This window comes from Diabrotica virgifera, chromosome 4, assembly GCF_917563875.1.
Source record: "Diabrotica virgifera virgifera chromosome 4, PGI_DIABVI_V3a".
NCBI classification, from domain to species: Eukaryota; Metazoa; Arthropoda; class Insecta; order Coleoptera; family Chrysomelidae; genus Diabrotica; species Diabrotica virgifera.
The window spans coordinates 224,330,588-224,351,938 of record NC_065446.1 but is presented as its reverse complement, the minus strand read 5'-3'; the positions used below and the strand labels follow the sequence as shown (position 1 = coordinate 224,351,938).

General features: G+C 34.0%; 1 protein-coding gene across 1 annotated transcript in view; it reads right to left on the bottom strand.

Annotated features, from left to right (window-relative positions):
• LOC126883814 (nephrin-like) overlaps positions 1 to 21,351 on the bottom strand; it is a 593,591-nt gene that overhangs the window by 569,138 nt on the left and 3,102 nt on the right. Inside the window, exon 2 of the mRNA XM_050649484.1 lies at positions 19,259 to 19,401. Within this exon, the coding sequence (XP_050505441.1) occupies positions 19,259 to 19,401 (143 nt within the window). The remainder of the gene's footprint in view (positions 1 to 19,258; positions 19,402 to 21,351) is intronic.

Genomic DNA, 21,351 nt, shown 5'->3' with positions numbered 1-21,351 from the left:
TAATCCACCTATCAGTGTAACGTCCAATTAACAGTCGAACACTTTTTAATAAGTTGTAGTAAATATGACCAAGAAAGACAGCGCTACAATATTCCAAACGCTCTACCAGAGGCTCTAGGTCAAAACTGTTCCTATGACAATATAATTAATTATCTAAGATCCATAAACTTTTTGTACACTCTATAGTTGTTTACTTTTGTTATTTATATTTTGATCCGTCGCTAATAACCTTTTGGTGGATGCGACTTCTTTTTCTAATAAAAAATACATACGAGAGTTAATCAACTTGTGAAGTGGTAACGATTAAGTTCATTTGAGATGATATTAGGGGGTGATTTTTCCGATTTTTTACCAAAACAAAGGGACCAACTTTATTTGGAGCGTAATTTGTTTACTTTGACACTAGAAATAATTTTTTTTATAAAACAAAATGTGTACTTCCCAAAAAGTGCTTCGTGTTTGGATTATTTCACGTTAAGATATTCGATTTGGAATTTGACGAATATGAACCTATATTTCATTAGTTATATCTCTGCTTCTGCTAGGTCTAGAGACCTAATATATACAACATTTTTACCAATTTCTTACAGGCTATATGTTTGTTAAGAATGTTATTTTTGGTAAAATTCTTACTTTTTGAGTTATTTGCGAAAAACCGTCTAAAAACGTTGTTATTTTGTTGAAAAAATGTTGAAAAAAGTATTGATTTAATGAAAAAACTCTATCGACCAGAAGTTGCTTAAAATTAGTCAGTTTATCCATTTCCGGACTTGTTTTGGAAGTATATTTTTTCAAAAATGAATAACCATTTTCAATTTCGTTGCAAAACGAAAATACAGCCGAGCCATATTCCAGTCCAATCAGAGAGTGCTGCAAGCACCTCTACCGGTTTCGAAACTTATTAGTCTCTCATCAGGAGGCACATATGCTGCTCTCCCTGATCCAACCAAAACAAACCCCAGCGTGCAGTCCCGAATTGCAACGAACGAAATGGCATAGATGCCCTAGCGGCAACTGCTAGCAAAAGACTAAGTTTTCACTCTAATGGCATATAGCATATCCCACCAGAATGAAAACAATGGGAACCTTCTCTGGTTACACCTCCGAGGCTTCTACAATTTGCAAGCCATACGGATGCTGAGACTAAGGAAGATGAGGGAATTCTACAATTTACAATTCACGTCCCATCTGCTCAGCGTGGTAAAGTTCCAACGAGACTGGTTCCCTTCATACTCCACACAGAGTAAATGTAAATCAAAAATGAATAACCATTTTTAATTTCGTTGCAAAACGCAATATGCAATATGCTATATGCCATTAGAGTGAAAACTTAGTCTTTTGCTAGCAGTTGCCGCTAGGGCATCTATGCCATTTCGTTCGTTGCAATTCGGGACTGCACGCTGGGGTTTGTTTTGGTTGGATCAGGGAGAGCAGCATATGTGCCTCCTGATGAGAGACTAATAAGTTTCGAAACCGGTAGAGGTGCTTGCAGCACTCTCTGATTGGACTGGAATATGGCTCGGCTGTATTTTCGTTTTGCAACGAAATTGAAAATGGTTATTCATTTTTGATTTACATTTACTCTGTGTAGAGTATGAAGGGAACCAGTCTCGTTGGAACTTTACCACGCTGAGCAGATGGGACGTGAATTGTAAATTGTAGAATTCCCTCATCTTCCTTAGTCTCAGCATCCGTATGGCTTGCAAATTGGAGAAGCCTCGGAGGTGTAACCAGAGAAGGTTCCCATTGTTTTCATTCTGGTGGGATATGCTATATGCCATTAGAGTGAAAACTTAGTCTCATATTTTTTCACCTTCGAGAAGGAGTGAAACACACCCCTAGGGTAAAAGCACATATTGACATAATATCACTATTTTCTTTGACTTATTAGCTATATGTATGCCAAATTTCATGTCAATCCAAGTGGTTCTTTAAAATTGAGAGGTTTTGCAATATTTTACTGTTAAAGAACGTACTAATAAAGATAATACGTTGCGATGGATTATTATAATGTCTCTAGCACTAATACAGGATCCTCTGAGTCTGGGAGAGGCCGAATTGGCGCACTGGTATGATATACCATATCCGTCTCAACTAAAGTACTGTATATTGCGAATGAGATCAAACACAGTGCATGTATTGTACCTACTTAGAAAAGATATTATTCACATTTTATTTTGCAGGTTTCTGCACGGAGGATGTGATTGCAGCAACAAGTTGATAGTTCGCTACATGAAACATGCAGGATTAGTAATGAGATGCATGAAACCGATGCCACTCGCAAAACTATATAAAGTAGCGGAATTTTCAGATCCCTCAACAAGCAGACATCTAGCAGATAGAGATAATTACACAACTCGCGGACGAGCAGCATGTCCTATACAGAGCTAGAACACCAGGAAAGCGACTAAAATCCACGAAAAGATTCCTTGGAACTGTACAGGATGAACCACTTGAGTGTTTTCCTCGTCTATAATTTCAATGGACCTGCCAATTTCTAGACTTTAAAACGTAGAAAACTATAAATAGGATAAGAACAGGGGTCACTCCAGTAAAATCAAACATGGTATAATGTGTGAAAAATGGGTATGGGTAATGGGTATAATGGTACAAAATATGAAACATCTTCTAACTTGGAGAATCTGTCCTCATCAGTGTAACCTCGAATAGCCACATTACACGATGCAAATAATTGCGCAATTAATTGCACAATTTCTTGCCCAAGAACTTGTGCAATAATAGGTCTGGATCCCGCGTATGAAAAAAAAGTTGATTAATAGCAAGCTGAAAATTTGTTAATAGCTTAAGGGTGTCTAGTCGGACAACCTTTGATATATGGGAACACTGGAACAGGGGAAGTTTTAATTGTGGAACAGGTTAAAAATTTGTAACGGTCAGACCACGAAAACGGCACATGTATTTTTTCCGACAGAACAGACTTAAACTCTCCGAACAGATATTAAACTCTCATGCAAAAAAACATATAGAATATGTCAAATGGCAGGAATTATGACAGGTGATAAATAGCAGTCTCATTTTTGCATGAGAGTTTAATCTCTGTTCGGAGAGTTTAAGTCTGTTCTGTTGGACAAAATAAATGTGCCGTTTTCGTGGTCTGACCGTTCCAAATTTTTAACCTGTTCCACAATTAAAACTGCCCCTGCTACAGTGTTCCCATATATCAAAGTTTATCCGACTAGACACCCTTAAGCTATTAACAAATTTTCAGCTTGCTATTAATCAACTTTTTTTTCATACGCGTGATCCAGACCTAAAAGTTGCAACTAACTTTCTGCAATAAAGTGATTACACGGTGCAAGCAATTGCATAAACCGAACGGACATGAAATAGACATACACAGAAACTTTAACAAAATAGCATAAATTTTAGGTTATGTTGTTTTTATCAATTAAATGTAATTTTTTGAGTAGAGTTATCAGATATTAGACTATTTATGTTAGATTATAATTTGAGAAAATTATAATATTATGTATTATAACAAAATCAATTAATACCTAATGCAAGTATACCCAGGGTTGACAGGTTTAAACCAACATGCTTAAAACCTTGGTTTAAATCAACTAGTTTTTTAAGAAAAAAACTAGTTTTTTATTGAGCCTCCAAACTGGTGTTTTTATTTAAAGTTTTTTATACAGTTACAGTTACCGTTTTTTATACAGTTTTATTTTGAAGTTTTGATACGTTTGAAGATGTGTTTTTGTTATTTAAATTTTTTGTGTGTGTAAATAAAAACAAAAGTTGTCTTAATAATTTTTTTCATTGTTTGTTACTATTATTTTATAAAATAATTTATTCATTTATAAAGTATTTAGACTTATGATACTTTGTATCAAATAAACCTGGTTTAAACCAAATAAACCTGGTTTAAACAAAAAAACCTGGTTATTTTGTTTTTTTAAACCTTGGTTTTTGCGTACCCTGAGTATACCTATAATACATTATTCATTTACAAAAGAAAACAAGTTGTAAGGAATACAAATAGAAAATAGTTTTATTTAATCCCTATGTTGCATAATAATTAAAGGTATCCATCAGAATAATGTTATCTATGAAGCGTGAAATTGGTAAAAAGTTCTTCTAGTTTTGTTAAAAAATTGTTTAGTTTGAAATTTAGGATGACAGAATGTCAATGTAGTAAAAGCAAACAGTGTAGCCTTAAAAGTTACTAAAAATATAACCAAATTGCAGAAAAAATTGCATGAAAATTAGGACATGTTCTATTTAACTGAAACTTCTTGCAGCAAGAAGTTGCTGCAAGAAGTTGCAGCTTTTCGGTGCAATTTTCTTATGACACGAGGCAATTTCTATTGCTGCAAGAAATTGTGCAATTAATTGCGCAATTAGTTGCATCGTGTAAAGCGGCTAGAAGATTTATGGCTCGCCAACACAGATGGAACCGACTTATCCCGATTCTTGGGTCGAAATTGTATGAGTGGGATGTCCGGACTTGATAAATTAAGTAAAGTAAAATGGGAGAAAGCGTGCACACGGGCTATATTCGTATGCTTGGCACACTTCTCAGGTGGTATATTAGCAACATAACTCCCACCTATGGTGATTGGAAAAGTAATCGAAAACTGTCGAAGGATGGACTACAAGTGATTATTGGCTCTAATGCCTACTCATAACGCATGATGTGGGGAAGTAAAAGAACCGATGAGCGCGATGAGGGCCCATTTTGAGTAATAAAACTAATGAACCTACTTCATCAACAAGAAAATTCAGAGAGCCATTAACACGTTGATTTAACCTTATTTATACAGGGTGTTTGGTAAAGAACGGGACATAGCTTAACCTTAGATTCCTAAGGTTAAAATAGGTCGATTTAATCTAACTTACCCCACTCTACATACTTTTTGAACCAAAACTTTTATTCTCTTAATATTTTTACTTAAAAAAGGTGTACTACCTTCATCTCGCTAAACTTAACCGTTTTCGAGATAAACGCATTTTAAATCGGTGAGGCAATATAATTTTTTTGTATCACATCATTGTAGTTACACCCGAAAAATAACTTAAAACCATAAAAATGTCCAAAAATGTATCGCAAATTTCTTCAAATGGAATTTGCGATGCAATTGCATAAATATGAGAACTGGCACAATTATTAATAATAATAATAATAATAATAATAATGACTTTATTGCTTTTTTTCAAAAAAAAATATAAACTAGACAAACAGTAATAATTATAATAAAGCAAAAGGCGACGTTCGCTCTTAGATGATGTTCCTAGAAACACCAGCTAAGAAGCGCTCTTCCACGTAACCGCTATTATGGTTACGCTATTAGGGTAAGCGTATTATGGTTTTAAGTTATTTTTCGGGTGTAACTACAATGATATTATGCAAAAAATGATGTATTGGATAATTAAAATGCGTTTATCTCGAAAATAGTTGAGTTTAGCAAGATGAATGTAGTATATCTTTTTTGAGTAAAAATGTTAAGAGAATAAAAGTTTTGATTCAAAAAGTATGTAGAGTGGGGGATAAAAAAATTGAACGTATTAAATTAGCGCTGAAATACGTGTGTGGCGCCCTCTAGGTGATACGTCATTTTTGGTAACGAATTTAGATTTCTCGTCCCAAAAAAACCCCGCTTACCAAATATCGTGTTGTTATCCTATGCCTACCAGGAAATATTCAAGAATAAATAAAATAAAAGTTTAACTTTGACATCCTGTATATCGGTTATTATCAACTTTCGTACTAAGGTAAGTCAACTTAAATCGACCTATTTTAACCTCAGGAATCTAAGTCTAAGCTATGGCCCATTCTTTGCCAAAGACCATGTACAGGTAAACCACCATTAGACATCTAATGGGATCCAAAATGTAAACATTAAGAGGGGTATCGAACCGCCATGTAAGCAAAGATAGGAAATACAGTTAGTAGTATCAAACATGTTTAGATATTAAATAGGCAAATGATCGAATCAGCGAAGCAATTCTCAGGAGAACTGCCCAATTAAAATCAAGATGAATAATAAACAATCACCTTGATGGAGCAGAAAACTGGAAAAACTAATAAAATAAGTCAGAAGGCTATCGAATGAAGCTAAAGAATTGGGAAAGTGAGAAATATACAGTAAAATTCTGACTGAAAACAATAAAGATATAAAATGGGCGAATAGATCAGATATATCTGCCAGCACTAGAATCCACAAGGGGTAGGACACAAGGTTAGGGCACAAGGGTAGGGACAAGGTTTGGCATAGGAACCAGACCAACTTAAAAGACCTGATAAAATCTTTGTCGAATCTAAAATGAAAACGCTAGAGCTCTTACTATACAACTACTTCCTAGGCTGAACAATTATTGATGAGCAGACTCAGACTGAAATCCTTCTTCTTCTTAAGGGGAGGTATGGTTTGAAATCAACATATCAAGCACATTTTTGTGAATTTTTTTCGAAGATATGGTACAATTATTTTATTTTTAAATTAAATAGGCATATTAAATACAATTCAAAGAATATTTAGAAAAAAATTCAATCCCAAATATTGAATAATAAGCCATTGGTGACAAATTTTGGCAGGCAGTTCACAAAAAAATGGATTTTGCGGTGGACATCAGAACTCGTCGGTCGATCATACGAAACAAAAAATTCAAAAAGATTTAATTAGCTTATGAGTTTCACGAGGTCACAACGTCCACAATTTTTAATGATTTTTGAATTTTTGATATGACTCAGAAATCAAAAAAATGAAATTTTTATTAAAAATTTTGTGAAAATCAACAGACTTATTATAGTTGAACAAAAAATAAGCAAAAAAAGAAAAATATCTCGACGTTGTTACCTCATAAAATGTCTAAATAAAATATGTGCAAAATATCAGGTAGATCGGCCGAGTAGTTTTTCAGTTACAATGTCCACCGCATTTGAAAAAGCAGTTTTGAGAAAAATGCGTTTAAAGTTTTGATAGCTGCATCTTCATCTTCTTATTTGTCTGCCAAATCGTAAAGTGATGCACATTGGAATGTGTTTTTTGAATCGAGGAGTAATCCACAAAAGAGAAGGCGAACAGTTGTTTAACGTTTCTCACTACACTCAAGCGTGCTGGCGCGAAGTCGCGGCAAAGCGAGTCGAAGGTAGGGATATTCAACACGCTGTATCTCTGGTAATTTTACTCCGATTATTTTGAAATTTTCAGAGAGTATTCTTGAAAATATGCACTTTTATTTAAAATAATAAAAAAAATTTAATATTTTAAACCATACCCCCTCCTTAAGGTGCCGGAACCGCTCGTCGATCGTTAGCTCTCTAGTCCAGTCGGGTTAGACGAATAACAGGCCTAACCTTGCATTAGGAGCTGCCCCAAATTTTATTTTTTTTTAATCTTTAGGTGGGGTCAATAGTAGTGTAAATTTAAAATCTCGACTGAATTGCGCCGTTGCGTTAGCCGCCATCTTGATTTTAAACTAGAACTGTTATTGCTCAATATCTCCGCCATTTACAACTTTTCGACAAATAGTATATGAACCAAAATTGATGCAACTGTGATTTTTTATAATTTCTATCATTACAATTTTTTCGTGCGGTCGATATTTTCCCCGTTATGGCGAAAATATTGACAGTTAGAGCATAGTTATTGAATTATTTCGTTTATTATTAGTTTTACGACAAAAATGTTCCTAGAGACAAAAATAGAGAGAATTAAATTCTACACAATTTTGATTTCTTTGATTTTTTTGCTAAAATTAATATTTAAGGTAGTACATATGCGGAAATTGCGCTAGCGTAAGACCTAATTGATTTTATAGCAATTGTAGGTATTTGTTCAATATCTACGCCATTTTCTGCTAGAATTGTTCAAGATATGATTTCCTACAATTTATTTTTAACAATTTTTTTCAACCGGTTGATATTTTCCGATTTACATAGGAAAATAGTAAAAAGTGGTGGGGGAGCATAATTATTGAATTGAATCTTGTTCCTAGCTGCCCAAAATATTATAATTCTATCCTTTAGGGCAGATCAATAGTAGTGTAAATTTAAAATCTCGACTGAATTCTGCTGTTGCATTAGCCGCCATATTGATTTTAAATGAGAACTGTTATTGCTTAATATCTCCGCCATTTTCAACTTTTCGACAAAAATGGTTGGAACTAAAATTGTTGAAAATGCAATTTCCTACAATTTCTTTTGCACATTTTTTTTATGCGATCAATATTCTCCGAGTTAAGGGGGAAAATAATGGAAGCGGACGGAAAGCATAATTATTAAAATTGTCTCAATTATTATTAACTTTACGACATAATTGTACATAAAAAAAATAAAAAGAATTATATTTTATACAATTTTTGAAACTTCCAATGAAACAACAACCAAACTAAGTACATAAAAGACATAAATAATAACTTTATGCAGTAATTTCACTTAATTTTAATAACTAGCGGGTTTTATTGGTTGAATTTGTCTGTCGATATTTTAAGTTTCATGTCAGCTAATACATTTTAATATTTCAACAATTTTTTTTAATTTTGGGCCCTGTTGGGGGGAATTTTACTATCCCCCCTTATAGACCCGCCACTGGTTCTCTTGAAAAATTGTAGTAAATCGCAATTGCAACAATTTCAGTCCTTACACTTTTTGTCGAAAAGTTGAAAATGGCGGAGATATTAAACAAAACCATTGCTATAAAATCAATCAGGTCTTAAGCTCGCACCTTTACCGGATACGTACTACCTTAAATATTGATTTTATCAAAAAAATGAAAGACATCAAAATTTAATTCTCTTCATTTTTGTGTAGGTTCACATTTGTTGTAAAACTAATAATAAGCGAGATAATTCAACAATTCAATAATTATGCTCCAACTGTCACTATTTTCCCCTCATAACTCGGAAAATATCGACCGCACGAAAAAAATAATAAAAGACGAAATTATAGAAAATCGCATTTTCAACAATTTCAGTTTCTACACTTTTTGTCGAAAAGTTGAAAATGGCGGAGATATTGAGCAAAAAACGGATCTCGTTTAAAATCAAGATGGCGGCTAAGGCAACGGTGGAATTCAGTTTAGATCATAAATTTATACTACTATTGATCCCCCCCCCTAAAGATAAGAAAAATAAAATTTGGAGCAGCTCGTAATGCAAGGTCAAATGCTATTTCGACTGGGCTACTCATGTTGCCCAGCATATTAACAATCATTGTCTTATTTACAGCCGCACGAAATAGTTCTGTACTAGTTTTCCCAAACTATTGGCGTAGGTTTTTAAGCCAACAAATTATACGACGGCCCACACTTCTTTTTCCCATTATTTTACCTTGCATGACAAGGTGAAATATGTCATATTTTTCTGGGTGACGCATTATATGACCAACGTATTCCAATTTACGCCTTTTAACTGTGTTCACTACGTCACAACTTTAATTTAAACGTTGCAAAATCCTTTCGTTTATGACTCTTTCTACCCAACTGATCTTCAGAATACGTCGGTAGACCCATATCTCAAATGCTTCTAGGCTTTTAAAAGCCATTCTGTCAGGGTCCATACTTTAACACCGTAAAGTAGTACTGGGAATATATAACATTGAACCATTCTTATTCTTATCCTAAAAATGAAATCCTAGAACGATCTAAACATTCCACGAAAAACCACTTTTAGAGAAGGCCGTAAACTACTTTTTCCATATAATGGAGCTCCATGGGAGGATGGAATATTTCCTGCTCTACTACAAAAAGATCTTTAAAACTAGCATATTACTAGCTTATATATACCCTATTCCACGAATATACGGCTGTGTTGGATTATTTCGACAACGAATATTTTATTGTGCAAAAGATGAAGAACGAAAATAAATTGCAAATTGCATTGCTGTTTAATGGAATAATTATTACAGCCATTTACTTTCGTATTTCTTATGTTGCACACTGAAATATTCGTTGTCGCGATAATCCAAAACAGGCGTATGTTGGTGGAATGAACCATACCAAGGTCTTGTACAACTGTAAGGGTGGTATATGTAGGTACATAAGTAAAATAGGACAAGACAACGACCTACCTAAATCTCACAGGCCGGCCAGCCTTACATTTTTCTGTTAAAAATAACAGAAAAAAATCTTGATAGACTTCTTGATAGAAGGAATGACCATTGACGGATCATCCTCTCATGGCCAACTAGCTGCATATCAAGAAGGAAAATCTACAGAAACAGCACTGAATGAAGTAAAAGTCAGACAATTCGTCATGCACTAACTGGCTTATAATATCTATTGTCATTATTTTATTCAACATGAGAGATAGATAGACGTAACTAACGCAAAAGGTAAACAAATTGCATACGACATATCCAAAATAAAGTTATTAAACCTAAATGTTCTGGATATTTTATTTTTTTTATACATAATTCTAAGCTATTACCAGAAATTAGCACATTATAGTGGATATAAAGAAATCTCTTGACAATTAGTTCTTTTAAAATCCACGCTAATTAAGGATTAACTATTTTTTCTTTATTTTAATGAGGTTCTTTGTGTATTTTATACACTAATTTAAAATTACTGCAGAATTTTTCTCAAAAGATAAAGTAAGTAAGGAAAATTCATTATTTATTTTAAAATTAGTTAGCGAATCATGCTTAAAGTTAGTGGCGGATTCTAAAAAGAAGGAGAGTATATAGGTCTTAAATATTCTTCCACCTATTTACGTAAACATTTATAGTTTTAAATGTGGTTAACCTAGATAATATATTCGTCATGGGACAAGTGACAGAAACGAACAAATGGAAAACATATTAGGTTGTGAGATAAAAAGATATAAAGTTTGTAGAGGTGGGAAATTTAGCGATAGAAACCTATAAATTTATATTATATATTGATTGTTTCCCACCTTTAGACGTATCAGAGGAGTATGTCATCTAAAACTGTCACTGTCACAATGATAGTTGCCAAACCCGTCCGATACGTCTAAAGTGGGAAAGCATCAATATAATACAAATTTATAGGTTTTTATCGCTAAAATTTCCACCTCTATTAGCTTCATCTCTTCTTATCTCGTAACTTAATATGTTTTCCATCTGTTGCGTTATTTTTCCGGTTATTAGCGCGCTCATTACTGTATAAATGGCCTTTATTGACTTGGAGAAAGCTACAACAGCGTGCCCCGGAAATAACTATTGGAAGCAGCAAGAAGAATGCACGTTACAGAGAGATGAGTAAATACAACACACAGACTGTATAAACAAACAGGTGTGTGAATAAAGTTAGGCAATAAAGTATCAAAAATCATAAGCGCAATAAAAGGCCTCAAAGAGGGATGAGGTCCATCTCCTATACTTTTTAACACTATACAGATCAGCCTTTAAAAAAATGGTATAGAAAATACGGAACAATAGGCATACCAGTACAAGACAGTATAACACATTTGACCAAGTTATTTTGAACAAGACAGGGAGGATATGGAATATATGATAAGGGGAAACAAGCCGTAAAAGCACTTCATGGAGTGATATGGAACAGCAATCTATATTACTGTATACGGAGCGGAAGTATGGCCAACGACAATATCAATTTGAAATAAAACAAGAACAGTGAGCTGGTCTTTTTGAAAAGACACCTGCAAATCACCAGAAAGAGTAAAATAATAGAGTAATTATAAAAAAACCATAAAATCCATTATAAAAGGTATATTTGTTAAAATCTCTATACAGAGCTACACCACAGAACAGAACTAGTTTTCAATCGGTTGACCGATCATCATCAGTGTTTGCCTAAAATGTGTATAACCTGATAAAATAATGCAAAGTACTTAAAATTTTGACTACGATTTTAAAAGTTATAGGTTATACTAACGTGAATCTAACCTGCTAACCACCAAAGTAAAAAATATTTGGGTAAAAACCCTTTACAATTAAGGGCGCCATTTTGTTTATAAAAAAAGTAGCACACTATCTGCGGACATTGCATTCCAATATTATTAATATATGCAATAACAAGATTCGATTTCAGTAATAAAATTGCTGGTAAATGACTTTTCCTTGTATTTTGCTAATTAGCCCAAAGTATGTATGTTTCTGAGATCATACCTTTCTGATAAGTTAAATCAAGTTAAGGTAAAGAACAGTTTATCTAAGCCATTTATGTCGACATCAGAGGTGCCACAAGGTAGCAACTTGGGTCCTCTTCTGTCGCTATATTTATTAACGATTTATCTCACTGTGTGAAGTTTTCGACAAGCCTGTTATGTGCAGATGATCTTAAGATTTTTCGAGAAATTTCAACTCTGCAGGACTCTCAGATGTTGTAATGTGATCTGAACTCAGTAATCCAATGGTTCGATGACAACAAAATGTTTCTAAACACTTCTAATGTCATGTTTTTACTATCACTAGAAAAACACAATTCGTGGAGAACCAATACAAAATTTATAATACTGAACTTGGAAGAAAGAACACTTGCAAAGATCTTGGAGTAATGTTTCAGCAAAATTTGAGATTTAGTGAACATTATCGGATCATCATTGGAAAGGTATACAGAACTCTTGGCTTCATTATTCAAAATTTTTTAAAAGAACTGAAACTCTAATACCATTATACAATGCACTGGTAAGACCTCAACTGGAGTATGCCTCTATTATATGGGCACCACAAGCCGAATTCAATTTTGATCTAATTGAAAAGGTTCAAAAACGATTCTTGAGGTTTCTTTATGTCAGAAAGTTTGGTATCTATCCATACATGGTTTCCTATAATGCTATGCTAACTTGTTTTAAAGTTCAGCGACTGGATAATAGAAGACATTTTCATTCAGCCCTTTTTATATACTATGTTGTAAATCCCATTAAATCTAAAGATTGCTTTTTTATAAATAATATTAAATTTTATGTTCCAAAAACACATTTAAGAATTATAACAAAGGACTGTTCTCAAATAATAAAACTGATTGTTCACCAATAAACAAGATGTTAGAAGAATGTAACCATATGATAATTAACTGTGATATAGACTTTTTAAATTCTTTTGTGAAACAAATAAAAGTTGCTTGTGAAACAAATTTCTAGTCCACAAAATTTGTTGTCGTAAAATTTTATTTAGATGTATTTATTTGTATTTAGATGTATTTATAGTGTTTTTTTACTTCCTTTTACTTGTTCTATTCTGTTTAGGTTTAGTACTTAATATAGGAATTAGTTTTTAGCAGCAGTAAGCACTCTTGTAATGTAATAACAACTATTTTGTGTATTAAAAGAGGTTAAATAAATAAATATTTTTACTCTTATTCATACACGCTTACCAAATCCCGGATAAAATCAAAACTTAACCAAAATTTTCTGTTAATAAATTTGATCAATTAATATACCCAAATAGAACCGAATATTATTAATAAATACAAATTTTATTTCGGGTACAGCTACGCGTACATTTTGTTTACTTTCATGTTTCGCTAACCCATCTCCGTGCGAGCATTTGATCCCTTGGAGGTAAAACGATTCTAATAAACCCCTTAAAGTTTAATAATTTTACACTAATTATATATATTTTAGAGAAAGGTAAACCATGGAATGTACGATATTATCTGGCAAACATTTACTTAGGCCAAATTAATGTCAATGGAAATGGAAAATCGTCACAAATATCAGAAAAAAAAGTTTAAATGATGAAGCAGTAAGGTCATGGGGAATTGATGAGTTCATTTTATTTTTTAATAATTTTATTTTTGTGTGAATTTGATGGCCTTGGCCGAGCCAATTAGCCAGACATTTTGTTATATTAAAAACAAACAAATTAGTTTTTTCAATCAGAGGAATTGTTTCTGCATTTTTAACTCTAAATACATAACAAACTAACATATTACAATTATTATCTAAATAATACACTGTTTTGGTTGTAAATGTTTTTTTACATATTTATTTTTTTTGTATTTTTTTAATCTTTATTTTGTTTTTTTATATATATATATATATATATATATATATATATATATATATATATATATATAATCATATCCCTTCTACCATACAATGGTGTAGGGTTGCAACATTAATCTACCAAATTAACATATCTAGTTTTACCTACATCTAGTTGTTTTTTTTATTATTTTTTATTAATTGTTTTTTTACTACGTTAAGACATAAACCCAATTCAACATTTCGGAGGTTTACGTCTTCTTAGTTTTTTTTTCTTTTTTGGCTTTTTTTGCTTTTTTTTATTTTGTTTTTTTTTTTCTCGTTCTTTTCTTTTTTCAATTATAATACACAATAATTACTTAAATCTACAGGGTTTAAAAAATAGCAACAAAACAAACATATTTGTTTTGTTATTTAAATACAGGGTAAATTTTATTGCTACAATCTATATTTACAGTTTTTGATATGTTCGTAAATTGTTTTTAATGTATTAATATCTTCAGAAAATATCAAATTGTTCAGAAAAACGGGAAGTGGAATTTTTAATATATTAAGATTATCATAAAATTTGTTTATATTTACTGATTGACGTGAACATTCGAAGAGAATATGTAGTAGATCACCTTCTATTCCACACTCACACTTAGGTGACTCTGTGAGACACAAACTGTACATATGAAGGGGAGTAAGAGCATTATTACATCTCAATCTATTTATCACTCTTATGAAATGGCGATATGATACAGAATGAAACCATCTTTTAATGGCAATTTCAGGCTGAATTTGTTTGTAATTACTACCAGTTCTAGTGTTTCGATAATACCTTTGCCAATTTTCTTTTTGGTGTCGTCTACTAATAATATCAATATCCGAAACGGGTAGTAAGTTCATGGGAAGTTCTTCGCCTATTAATAGGGCGGATTTGGCTAGCCTGTCTACTATTTCGTTACCCCTAATGCCTGCTGGTCCCTTTATCCATGATATAATGATGTGTTTTCCTAATCATTTAGCTATCAAAACATATTCCGCTTCTTCTTCTTTCTGCTTTATTTATACTCTCATTCCTGTTTTACTTCAGTTTTAAGCCTCAAATGATGTTGTCGAACCATCTTTTCTTCGGGTACCTTATTGCCCTTCTACTGATTTGACTATCCCTTTCTATCCTTACTATTCTGTTTTCTGGCTCTTTCTATGTAGATTTCATTCTATTTTGCTTATTTGTGTCCACATTTTAATTATTTTTAATTTTTTTGACCAATTTTTTTTTTAAGTGCCGTCTCCCAACATAGGCGTAACCAGGATGATCCTAAGGGGGGTTACAACTACCTGAAAGGGGGGTTACAACTACTGGAAGGTCTCTGAGGGCTATGGTTTTAAGCGTATAGAGCTCAAAGTACATCCCAATAGGGGGGGGTTACAACCCCCAAAACCCCCCCTAGTTACGCCTATGTCTCCCGATCGGTGGTTGGATCATCATCACTATCTTTACTCTATCAACCTCTGCTCTGAAGAGTTCTATGGAACTGCGTTTTAACCAGTCCCTTAAATTCTTCAACCAGAACATTCTCCTTTTTCCTACACTCTCCTCCTCTTATCTTTTCCTGTATTATCAGTCTTAGTAGTTCATATCGCTGTCCCCTCATTATGTGACCGAGATATTGTAACTTTCTTGTTTTTAAAAGACTAAGTTTTCAATCTAATAGCATATAAAATAATACCAACAATATTACTCTACATCCCACCAAATAACAAACAATGGGAACCTTTTCTGGTTACACCTCCGAAGCTTCTATAATTTGCAAGCCATAAGGGATGCTAAGACTAAAGAAGATGAGGGAATTTTACAATTTATAATTCACGTCCCATCTGCTCAGCGCGGTAAAGTTCCAACGAGAATGGTTCCCTTCCTATTCCAATCAGAGTAAACATGTAAATCAAAAATGAATAACCATTTTCAATTACGTTGCAACACGAAACTACAGCCACATCATATTCTAGTTCAATCAGAGAGTGCAGCAAGCACCTCTACCGGTTTTGAAACTTATTAATTTCTCATCAGGAGGCACATATGCTGCTCTCACTGACAAAACCAGGACAAACCCCGGCGTGCAGTCACGGATTGCAACGAACGAAATGGCAGGGATGCCCTAGCGGCAACTGCTAGCAGAAGACTAAGTTTTCAATCCAATAGCATATAAAGTAATACCAAAAATATTACTCTACATCCCACCAGATTGAAAACAATGGGATCCTTCTCTGGTTACACCTCCGAGGCTTCTACAATGGGACGTGAATACGAGGGACGTGAATTATAAATTGCAAAATTCCCTCATCTTCTTTACGCCGATGCCACATTATGCGTTTTGACCGGATGCGGTGAAAACGCATCCGTTTCCAACGCAACCGGACCGACCTGTCACACTATGCGTTTAGTCTGGTGCAGTTTGTAAGCGCGTACCGATGACTCAAAACGCATCCGTTTTCAACGCAACCGAACCGATCTGTCACACTATGCGTTTTCACCGAATGCGGCGGAAACGCATCCGGTCAAAACGCATAATGTGGCATCGGCCTTAGTCTCAGCATCCATTATGGCAAATTGTAGAAGCCTGGGAGGTGTAACCAGAGAAGTTTCCCATTGTTTTCAATGTGGTGGGATGTAGAGTTATATTTTTGATATGATTTTATAGCTATTAGATTGAATACTTAGTCTTTTGATAGCAGTTGCCGCCAGGGCATCCCTGCCATTTCGTTCGTTGCAATCCGTGAGTGCACGCCGGGGTTTGTCCTGGTTTTGTCAGAGAGAGCAACATATGTGCCTCCTGATGAGAGACTAATAAGTTTCGAAACCGGTAGAGGTGCTTGCTACACTCTCTGATTGAACTAGAATATAATGCCGCTATACTTTCGTGTTGCAACGAAATTGAAAATGGTTATTCATTTTTGATTTTCTTGTTTTTATTGTGTTTATTATTTCGTATTTTTTGCCCATTTCTCGCAATATTTCCGAGTCAGTTTTCTTCTGTGTCCATGGTATTCTAAGCAACCTCCTGTAACACCACATTTCAAGGAACTGTAGCTTATTTATGTGTTCTTGCTTCAATGTCAAGGTTTTATGTCCATATTGCACTATAAAAACACGTAGTAGGCAGAGCTCTTAACTCTCAGTTTTAATCTAAGGTCTTTGTTGCAGATAATTGTTTTCATTTTTACAACCGCGTGTTACAACGGAAGTGTTATACTTTGGTACGACTGACCTGTAGAATATTTATGGAATACCAAATTATAAAATATTTTTGAAGTGAAAACTTCTTTAGGGACGTTGTGCGATTTTTGAATAGGGGAAAAATCATTGAATTCGCGACCGTCATTGCGACCGTCATCGCAACCGTCATCGCTTATGCTATATATTATTTGTATGTATATATAAATTGTATAGAAGTATTTCAATTTAAAATAAATGTAAAACCTATTTTAGGATGGGGAAAAAATATTTATTTCGCGACCGTCATAGCGACCGTCATCTCTTCGACCAAATAAATTTTGTACGTATCTACATTATGTGTATCTATACATAAATTGTATAGAAGTATTTAAATTTAAAATAAATGTAAAACCTATTTTTCGATAGGGAAAAAGGATTTATTTCGCGACCGTCATCGCGACCGTCATGTCTTCGGCTAAATAAATTTTGTACGTATATGTATTGAAGTGAAAACTTCTTTAGGGACGTTGTGCACTTTTTGGATGGGAAAAAGTATTAAATTGGCGACCGTCATTGCGACCGTCATCGCTTCGAAGAAATAAATTTTTGAAGTGAAACCTTCTTGAGGGTCGTTGTGCACTTTTTAGATGGGGAAGAAGTATTGAATTAGCGACTGTCATCGCTTCGGCGAAATACGTTTTTGAAGTGAAAACTTCTTTTTATTGATATTGTGCACTTTTTGGATGGGGAAAAATTATTAAATTTGGATGGGGAGAAAGTAATAAATAAGCGACCGTCATCGCTTCGACGAAATAAACATTTGAAGTAAAAACTTCTTTAGGAACGTTGTGCTTTTTTTGGATGGAAAAAAGTATTAAATTATCTACCGTCATCGCGACCGGCATCGCTTCGATGAAATAAATTCGTGAAGTGAAAACTTCTTGAGGGACGTTGTGCACTTTTGGATGGGGGAATAGTATTGAATTATGGACCGTCATCGCTTCGACGAAATAAATATTTTAATTGAAACTTCTTTAGGGATATTGTGCACTTTTTCGATGGAAAAAAGCATTAAATTAGCGACCGTCATCGCTTCGATGAAATCAATTTTTGAAGTTGAAACTTCTTGAGGGACGTTGTGCACTTTTTGGATGGGGAAAAATATAAATTAGCGACCGTCATCGCTTCGACGAAATACATTTTTAAATTGAAAACTTCTTTAGGAACGTTGTGCACTTTTTGGATGGGGGAAAAGTATTGAATTAGGGACCGTCATCGCTTCGACGAAATAAATATTTTAAGTGAAACTTATTTAGGGACGTTGTGCACTTTTTCGATGTAAAAAAGTATTAAATTAGCGACCGTCATCGCTTCGATGAAATCAATTTTTTAAGTGAAAACTTTTATAGGGACGTTGTGCACTTTTTGTATGGAGGGAAAGTATTGAATTAGGGCCGTAATCGCTTCGACGAAATAAATATTTTAAGTGAAACTTATTTAGGGACGTTGTGCACTTTTTCGATGTAAAAAAGTATTAAATTAGCGACCATCATCGCTTCGACGAAATAAATATTTGAAGTGAAAACTTCTTGAGGGACGTTGTGCACTTTTTGGATGGGAAAAAAGTAGTAAATTAGCGACCGTTATCGCTTCGACGAAAAAAATTTTTGAATTGAAAATTTCTTTAGGGACGTTGTGCACTTCTTGGATCTGGAACAAGTATTGAATTTGCGACCGTCATCCCTTCGCTGAAATAAATTTTGTACATATTTAAATTTTGTGTATGTATACATAAATAGCATAGGGCATACGCATCGCGTATATCGTATATGATATAGGCATAGCACTTCTTTTAGGATGGGGTAAAAGCATTGAGCTCGTAATTTATATACTATAAGAAGTTTTCACTTCTGTCAGCACTCCCACGAGTGCCTTTAATTTTTTTCTCTACCTTTCTTACTTACGTACCCATATTATATCAGTTTACGCCGATTTCAAGCAAAATTCAGATTTAGCGCAATGATATGAAATGATCCAAATTTTAAGACGAATCTATTCATGTAAATTTTATTTAATTTGAGTCACAGTTTATTTTTCATCAGATGTGTGCGGTGTCCTTTATCACTCAAAGTTTTTAGTTTGAAACCAGATAACTTATTTAAAATCAAATTAAAAGCTTACCTGAAAGGTATCCTCTGGTTAGATGCTTTACAAGTTAATATTAGGCCATGATCTGCAGAGGTTGGTGTAAATGAAAGTGAGCTTGTAGTCGTGTTACCGTCAGGACTGACGTTAACTAGCCCGCCTTCCAGTGACACCCCGTCCTGTAACAATAATAAACAGTTAGCACATCTAAAGTTAATTTGTTTTGTAAATACATATTAGTTTAAATTTTATAATATGAATTATACGTTTAAATAAACAGTACTGAAATTAGTATGCCTTAAATTTGTATGTGTCAGGCGCCGAAACGTACTGAGTGGTTCCCTCACATTGTTCTAACCTATGTGAATATCGTATTAATGTTAGGTGCTCCAGAATGGTTCTCAGATTTGCAGAAAAAAATTTTATGGTGGAGTACTATTTTCGGTCATACGGAAAAAGTCACGAAAATGGTGCAAGCTTAAAATCAACAATGGTTTTAGCAGGACGGGACAACCTGCCACACTGCCAGAGACGCTCTTCGAATACTGCGCGATCATTTTCGGAGTTGCTACTCACTAGAACTAACGCGACCAGATGCGTACATATGGGGAATGCTGAAGGAGACAGACAGATCCACCGTCTGCCATTTCGGAATTGCTGACTAGAATTAAAGATTTTTTCGTGCCAGAGGCAGTGGCGGAAATAGAAATTTGCCTCAGGGGGGACTCAAAATGAAAAACCAACCAAAAGACATAAAAATATAAACTTAGATTACATAAAAGATATAAATAATAACTTATAGGCATTAAGTTTTACAGGCCCTTAATTTTTCTAACTAGCGTGTTTATTAGGTTGGATTTGTCTTTCTGTGGTTTTGGTTTTATATAAGCTAATATATTATTATGTTTGAACAATTTTTTTCTCCAATTTTGGACTTTGTTTGGGGGGGGGGATTTCCTCATTTTCCCTCTCCGTAGATCCGCCACTGGCCAGGGCATCTTTAACATCTGTTTTTTCGGGAACGTGGTCGTCGCGAATAATGTTTGCAAGGCTGTGTCACAGTATAAAGAGGGACAGTAGAACCACTTCTCCGAAAAATTGGAAGTAAAATCTGTAGTCGCGCATGGCGACCGCGCAATGTTCTTAGTCGCTTTGCCCCACTCTGGCATTGCTAGTCGCATAGAAACGTACGGATTTTAACAGGGAAAACCCGCATCCACCACTGGTGAATTACCAATTGCGTACTGCCGGTATTACTTCTTGAGATCAAAGCGCCGACAGAGGAGTGGTTTTACTGTGGAACCTCTATATACTGTGGCTGTGTCATGTGTACTAGATATAATATAAATAATCATAAACATTTCAATATTTACTTCAGTACTGTTTATTTTGCCGCATACTATACTATAATGTGAGGTATTAACATTTTTTTTTTTGTAAAACTTAATATTCACACGGTTTCTTAGATCAAATGCAGTCCAGAAAGAAATACATATATAGGAGAAAAAGCAAAGATTAGATTACTATACATCCTAAATCTAATATGGAATAAAACAATATTGCTTATAGAATGGTCAACTGCAATAATTGTATGGTATGTTTAACAGTAAATGGTTGAGTTCAATTAGTTACCACTATAAACATCCTGGATTAACCGATAATAGTATAAAAGGCCAGGTTTCACGTAAAATTTATTTCAGGATTTATTATGGGATTACCGTCTAGTAAGTGTTAATTTCAATAGACCAACTCTGTCTACGTCTGTGGCTTATCGCTCCGGTTGGGTCTTAACAATGGGCCAGGTTAGATCAATTTAATAATATTTACGACCGCACTAATTGAACTCAACCATTTACTGTTGAACAAACCATACCAGTGCATAAAAAGTAAAATACAAGAGACTGTCAGAACTATACAGGCATATCCATAGTATATCCATTAAGCGCAGCGGATACACTATACGAATTTATTTATTTATTAAGCGCAACAGGCCTTGTAGGCCTAGGGTTAAAATGTTTACATTTCTGATTACATAAATAATATAATAAATAACTTACATAACTTATAAAACTTGTAAATTTTATTTAAATACACTTCAGTCTTTTTATACACTCCTTCACCACCTCTGT